Raw genomic sequence first — 7,345 nt, forward strand, 5'->3', positions numbered from 1 at the left:
TTTTATGGTTGGGGGGACCACCACCACATGCGGAACTGTATGAAAGGGTGGCGGCATGAGGAAGGTGGAGAACCCCTGCTCTACGGCAACACTAAAATCAACCACCTCCACTGCCCGCGTCAAGTCCAACTCACAAGAGCACTGGAGGTCAGAGCAGACCTGCCCCTACGTCGGCCGATGCGTCCGTTTTTTGGTGGGCTTAACTGCTGGGATTTCTGTTAGCAAGCTAAGAGGTTAACCACGGCGCACCAGCCACCGAATCAAAACCAGCAAAGCAAATCACCGCCGAGTCCATTCCGAGCCATTTTGAGTCTGTAGCACTGAATTGTTCCTTAGGGTTTCTCGGACTGAATCTTTATGGAGGCAAAACCCACTGTGCCACCTGAGCGATCTAGGGAACCAGGGGCCATTCTGTCACCTTCATCAAGGTCACAGCTTCTAGAATCAGCGACTTGGGATTTCAATCCCATCTTCAGTCACAGCAACCAAGGGCAAAAATCAGGTCTTCGATCCAGATTCTTTAAAAAAAACAAACATTTTATTGGGGGCTGAGCCAGATTCTTATCTATAAACTCAAACCCCGTCAGGACTAACGGAGAAGCGTAAAAAACACTGTGTTTATCTCAACGCAAGGCACCCAGGCACTTGGGTAGAACGGAGAAGCCTAAAGGAAAATTGAGTGGAAAGAGAGGGCCTTTTCCTGCCCTCTCCGAAAAATCAACCTTGCCCGGAGACCTTCCCAAAGGTCACGGGATAGATCCGCCCCTCCTGCGGAGGGAGGAAAGGGGAGGGGAAGGCGGAAGCTTGCATTTTCTTAAAAGTAAGTTTCTAGGTGATTTCACTGGCAGGTGCGGCTTCCTAGGTGGTGGACCAGGTCCCTTTAAGAACCCCCCCACCGCCGGCTCCTGGCGTCCTTTCCCCGCCCACTTCCGGGAAGAAAGCGGAACCGGAAGTTGCGAGGGGGCGGGACAGCGTTTCCCAGTATGGCGGCCCCCTGGCCCGCTGGACCTGTTTCACCGGAGTCTTCAGCCGTCCAGTTTCGGGGATTGCTGTGGTTCGTGGTATTTACCACTGGATCCTGGAGCGCCGCAGCCACCGCTGCCGCCGGGAGCGAAGAGACGCTTAAGTGCGAGGACCTCAAAATGGGACAATATCCTCTGTTGGTAGCCTCTCCATGGAGTGCGGGCTCCGGGGAAGGCAGGTTAGGGTCACTTGTGGGTCTCGGACTTCAACCCGGGCAAAGGCTAACCTGAAGGTGAACTGTGGCCGCTAATGACCGAGGAACCCCGGGATGTGGGGCTTTGCGTGGTGAAAGAGGCGGAAGGCACCTCGAGTGACTTCCTCAGGATTTTACTGGTCCTTTTCTTGAACACCTGTTTTTATCGGTGGTTTTAGCTGTTCAACAAACAAATGCTTTCTGGGAATGCCAGGTCCTGTTCTAAGCATCATTAGTACAAAGATTGCACACACCCAGGCCTAAAAATGTTTGCTGATTTGGGGGAAGGCAAGGAAATAATATTGACGTAGCCAAAGTGTGTTAATCATTAATTTTCCATGTAATCCTCAAAGTCCGTGACATGCCAGATTTGCAGGGGTTGAATTTCTTCCTCATTTTGTAACCTTGGACAAACGATTTGAACAGTATTCAACGATAACCAGTTTAAAGCACTGTTGTGTTTAAATGAGCTAATACAGGTAAAGCATTTATAACCATGCTAAATCTGTTCACTATTTGTTTTTAGAGAAAATGAAGCCGAAGTGGCTACACTGATCAGGATCTGCCCGTTGTCACGTAGCTCTGATAAAGGCAGGAACGAAATGCAGTGGGAACTATATTCAAGTGAAAATAGCGATTCTTGTGCAAAATTAGAAATGATTTTACATTAATTCTAGAACAGAAAACATGCAATTCACCAGAGATTTAGGAATTCTATGGGAGAATGTTTTAAGATTAAGAAATGATCTCGGGATTATGTGCATTGCATTTTCACCGTAGCAAAACTCTAACTTGCTGAATACTGTAGTGCTTGAAGCTTAAGACTCACTGACCTATCAGCTGTGTCTTTCTCTTCACACACAAAACATGCCAGGGTAATTCTAAGAAACTAATTGGGCAGAATGAAAATCAAATCCATTCCTATCCAGTTGATTCAGACTCATAACTATCTTTTAGGATAGGGTAGGACTGATTGCCCCAGGGGATTCTGGAGACTAATCTTTACTGCAACAGAAGGCAGGTCTTTTTCCTGTGCAGCGACTGACAGGTTCAAACTGCCCAGAGGTTAGTAGTGGAAGCCACCAGGGCTTCTCTAACTTAGTAAGCCTTTCCCATAAGTTAAAGCTTAGGCACACTAAAGATGTATTTTTGACTGTGCTCGTTGACTTGGACAAGTAGCCTCTTTTTACATGTGAATATAAACATGAGTTTATAATAGCTTAAGACAAGATGTTTTGTGTTAAAATATAGTTCATATTTCCTTAACTTTTCTTACATATATATGTAAAGGACCAATAATAAATGATGCCACACAAGAGCCAGTTAACTGTACAAACTACACAGCTCATGGTAAGACTTCCAGAAGCATCTTTAACAATATTGCTTAAAACAAGCTATTTCATGTGTCAATGAGTGATCACTAAAATAATAAATACTTTTTCTCAATTATTTTCTCATTTATATAACAACTTAAATATGGAGAACTGACCAGGAGTTGTCAATAAAAGAGGGCTTGAGAAGTTTTGGTGTTGGGGGAGGTTATTAATCTTTTCATTCCATTTCTCCATGAATTTTTCAAGCTCTACTCTATTTAATTTTTAAAAGTCTTTCTCCTTTGGGACCAGAGAGTGGTACCCTATCAGACTCGACTGCAAAACACTCCTAAAGGTCAAAAAACAGACCTGGAACTATTTATAGCAGTGGTTCTCAACTTTCCTAATGCCATGACTCGTTGTGGTGACCCCCCAACCATAAAATTATTTTTGTTACTACTTCATAACTAATTTTACTACCCCAAAGGGGTTGCGACCCATAGGTTGAGCACCACTGATTTATAGGCTTTCCCTTTTTGTTGTTATTTTGTTTTGTCTTCCTTTGTTGTTTGGCTTTGTCTTGTTTTTGCGCTTATTATTGTCTCTGCATGTCTATCTGGATAAGATAGATGGGATAAACAATTCAGAGAAGAAAACAATGGGACTGGTGGGTACTTGGGGGACACTGGTGAGGGGGAGGTGGGAGAAAGGAAGGAGGGGTGTCGACCAACCCAGGGACAAGGGAACAACAAGTGGTCTAAAATCAAGGGAGAGAAGGGCATAGGATGCCTGGTGGGGCTTAATCAAGGGCAATGATTAGTGACAAGAGGAATTACTGAAATCCAAATGAAGGCCAAACATGATAGTGGAACAAGTGGAAAGTAAAAGGAAATAGAGAAAAGAAGCAGGAGGCAAAGAACATAGAGGTCTAAATACAGGCATGTATATATGTAAATATATTTATATAACAATACAGAAGTTTGTTCTAATAATCTGGCATTCTGTGATGCTCACCTTCCCAACACAATCTCTGAAGACAAAATGGGTGCATAAACAAATGTGAAGAAAGCTGATAGTGCTCAGCTATCAAAAGATATAGTGTCTGGGGTCTCAAAGGCTTGAAGATAAACAAGCGACCATCTAGCTGAGAAGCAACAAAGCCCATATGGAAGAAACACACCAGCCTGTGTGATCATGAGGTGTCGATGTGATTAGGTATCAGACATCAAAGACCCAGGTCAAAAGAATCAATGTGAAAGCCTATCTGTAGACAATTGGACATCCCCTTACAGAAAGGTCGCAGGGAGGAGACGAGCCAGTCGGTACAGTATAGCACCAATGAAACATACAACTTTCCTTAAGTTCTTTAATGCTTCCTCCCTCTACTCATGCCCTCAATTCTACCTTACAAATCTGACTAGACCAGATCATGTACACTACTACAAGTAAGTGCTCGAAACACAGGGAATCCAGGAAAGATAAACCTCTCAGGACTAATAATGACAATAGAGATACCAGGAGGGTAAGGGGAAGGTGGGAGAAAAGGGGGCCCGATCACAATGATTTACATATAACCTCTTCTTAGGGGATAGACAACAGAAAAGTGGGTGAAGGGTGACAGCTGTCAGTGTAAGACTTGGGCGGGGGAAACTTTCTAAATTATCAAGGGTTCATGAGGGAGGGAGCGGGGAAAAGGAGCTGATATCAAGGGCTCAAGTAGAAAGAATGTTTTGAGAATGATGATGGCAACATATCTACAAATATGCTTGACACAATGTATGTATATATGGGTTTTGATAAGAGCTGTATGAGACCCCAATAAAATAAAAATAAAATAGTCTTCCTCAAATTAATTGCAGAGTTTGTATTTTTAAAATCATTTTATTGGGGGCTCTTAAAACTCTTACAACAATCTATACATTGGTTGTATCAAACACATTTGTACATATGTTGCCATCATCCTTTTCAAAACATTTTTCTTTCTAATTGAGCCCCCAGTAGCAGGTCCTCTTTTTTCCCTCCCTCCCTCACCCTCCTACTCTTTTGATCTCTTGGTGAATTATAAATTATTATTTTCATATTTTACACCATTTGGTGTCTCCACCAACTTTTCTGTTGTTTGTCCCTCTGGGGGTGGGGTGGGGAGTGTGTATGTTCATTATCCCTTGGAATTAGTCTGTATTGCCATTTTGATGACCCTTTATTTACCAAGCTAGGTTATACAAAGATGTTATTTATTTTAACTGCTCTTGAAGAGTCATTAAAAGAGACTATTAATGTAATAAGGTACATTGGGAAACTGGTCCTTTTCTATTATGTTCATGTGAAATATTCGTAAGTACATCCTAATGTGAAAATAATGTAAGGATTTTAAGTATGCAGCGGTATCCTCTTGGTGGGTCATTTTGATACCAGATAACGTGTTGATTTGGGTGAGCTTCTCTTCTAAAATGAATGTAATGCCAGATATAACTAAAACACTATTTTTTGTTTTAGCCATTTAGAAGGCTATATGTTAATAAGAAGTTGTTAAAATTTTATAATTTACAGACTTTACTACCACTCAGAAATAGTAAATTTCCCATATAAACAGTTTATATAACAGATATTAATTAATAGCTATACATCTATATTTTGTATGTATTAAGTGTAATTAAAGGAGCCCTTTTGGTGCTGTGGTTCAAGCACCCAACAGCTACTGATCGGTTGGTTGGAACCCAGCAGGCACTCTGCAATAGAAAGACATGGCAGCTGCTTCCATAAATGATTTACAGCCCATGAACCCCAGGGGCAATTTGACATCAGTCTCACCTTGAAGGAAGTAGGTTTGGTTTCTGATAAGCTTAATTAAACTAAATGAAAGGACCTTCTCTTTTTTTTATTTAATAAATATATCCTGATTTGCCTGCTTTTATGTTAAAAGTCTTTTGTATAGTGCTTTCTGAAAACTGGGAAAAATTGCCACAAAGGATCAAGTTTGGTCAGATTTCAACCATTCATATAAGAGATAATGGAAACCTGTGAACATAGTTGTCACGCAGCTGTCTAATGTCAAAGTAGGCGACTGGAGGCAGTCTAAAAGCCAAACCTTTTTATATGAAAGGAAAATGTGAGTACACTCAAGGATAACTGAAGAATAAGTTTTAAGGATACACAAACTCAGTTAAGGGGTCAGTTGACTAGGAAGTGTAAAGGGCATGAGGATTCCTTGGCACGAATCAGGGTCTGCCAGAGGACGGATTCCTAGGTGAGGGGAGGGCGACAGAATAAAGGAAGGCTTTATTGTGATAGGTTTATTTGTTTAGAGAGAATTAATCAGTCTCAGTACAATGTAAAGACATCTGCCTGGTGGAAAAATCGGTAGATGAATAAATAAATGACTAAATCATCCTGATTTGGGGTAGGGATGGGATGGGAAAATTCTGAGACAAATGTGAGACAAGGCTTCTGCATAAGACGACACAAAGGTGCTGTACAAAGGTGGGCAACCCAAGAGCTGGGGTAGGCTTTACTGTTAATACAACTCCCACAAGGCTCTGTCCCTCTGTCGCGATACCTTTTCAGCTTTTCCCGCTGACAACACACTGAACTAGTGACGGGATCTTGGTGAGTCACTTATTCCCGATCATAGAGGGATGCCAAAATGACCTTTGGAAAGTATTACAGCTGTGAAGATATGTGGTATGATCTCCAGCCAAAATTACTCTTCCTCTCTTTGTCACTGAGGACATGAGGGTCTGTCGCAGAGTCGGCAAGCTAGGTTTCATTTTCTTGAACTCTACTTTTTGGGCAAGGATGAACGAGAGTGATATTTCGAAAGTGGGCAGTGTTGTGGGTAAGTGGCAGGGAATTGGGACCAAAAGCAAAGGAAATTCAACTAAGATACTGATGTCATTTAAAACCGGTCCATTTCAGTCCGTTGTCAGTTGACATATACATTACTTATAGAAATTGTGTAAGAGTGTAAGGATGAGATATATAAGAAGACAAAAAAAAGACATATATCCTTGCCTTCAACATGTTCTTTCTGTGTTATATAGGCATATATGCAAAAATGTTTAAAACATTTTCTATAAATACAGTATAAAAATATTTAGACTTAATCCTAGAAAATTCTCTTGTGGTCTTTTGGCAAAAGGTCTTATTTTTTCAACTTTTTAATTGATGTATGCCATACACAAGGGTGGTGTCAAGTTATGGGAAAATTCCAAAGTCTTTCAATTCTATTTTTCCACAAATGTTTTGAGGCTCCCACATACAGAAAAATACATAAAAGTGTAATTCCAATTTTCACAAACTGAACACACCTCATTTTTATTATCGTGCTGGAAACCAGTTCCTTGTTGCCGCGGAGTTGATTCAAACTCACAGAGTTTTCAATAACTGTGTTTTTCAGATGTGGATACCCAGGCCCAAGTGACCCTAACCATCCACCTTTAGTGAGTTAGCTGTTCCGAGCCCCTAGAGGCAGAGCGTGCCAGAGTAACTGTTTACTTGGAGATACTTCCCAGTCTGCAGAAAACACTGCAAGAGTAAGATGAATAGAATGAACGTATATTTACTCTACCCAGATGTACTAGTTGTTAACATTTTATCAGTATTTTTATCTTTGTCTCCTTTTATATGCCCCCGCCTGCCTTTCCCTCTGTCTCTGTGTACAAACATACACAGATATTTGTATACATAAGGACAAACACATGGGTCCCATACCCTTAAATACTTAAAAAAAAATCATTTTATTAGGGGCTCATACAACTCTTATCACAATCCATACATCCATCAATTGTGTAAAGCACATTTGTACATTCATTGTCCT

General features: G+C 41.2%; 1 protein-coding gene across 2 annotated transcripts in view; it reads left to right on the forward strand.

Moving 5' to 3' along the window:
• Positions 1-975: 975 nt before the first annotated feature.
• Positions 976-7,345, forward strand: part of TM2D1 (TM2 domain containing 1) — a 49,200-nt gene continuing 42,830 nt past the window's right edge. For both annotated transcript variants that reach the window (XM_004699382.2, XM_045292050.1), the window contains exons 1-2: positions 976-1,150; positions 2,493-2,566. In XM_004699382.2, coding sequence (XP_004699439.1) covers positions 984-1,150; positions 2,493-2,566 — 241 coding nt within the window. In that variant the 5' untranslated portion in view covers positions 976-983. The remainder of the gene's footprint in view (positions 1,151-2,492; positions 2,567-7,345) is intronic.

Source organism: Echinops telfairi, unplaced genomic scaffold, assembly GCF_000313985.2.
Source record: "Echinops telfairi isolate 266 unplaced genomic scaffold, ASM31398v2 ScPeMD7_443;HRSCAF=831, whole genome shotgun sequence".
In the NCBI taxonomy this organism is placed as follows: domain Eukaryota; kingdom Metazoa; phylum Chordata; class Mammalia; order Afrosoricida; family Tenrecidae; genus Echinops; species Echinops telfairi.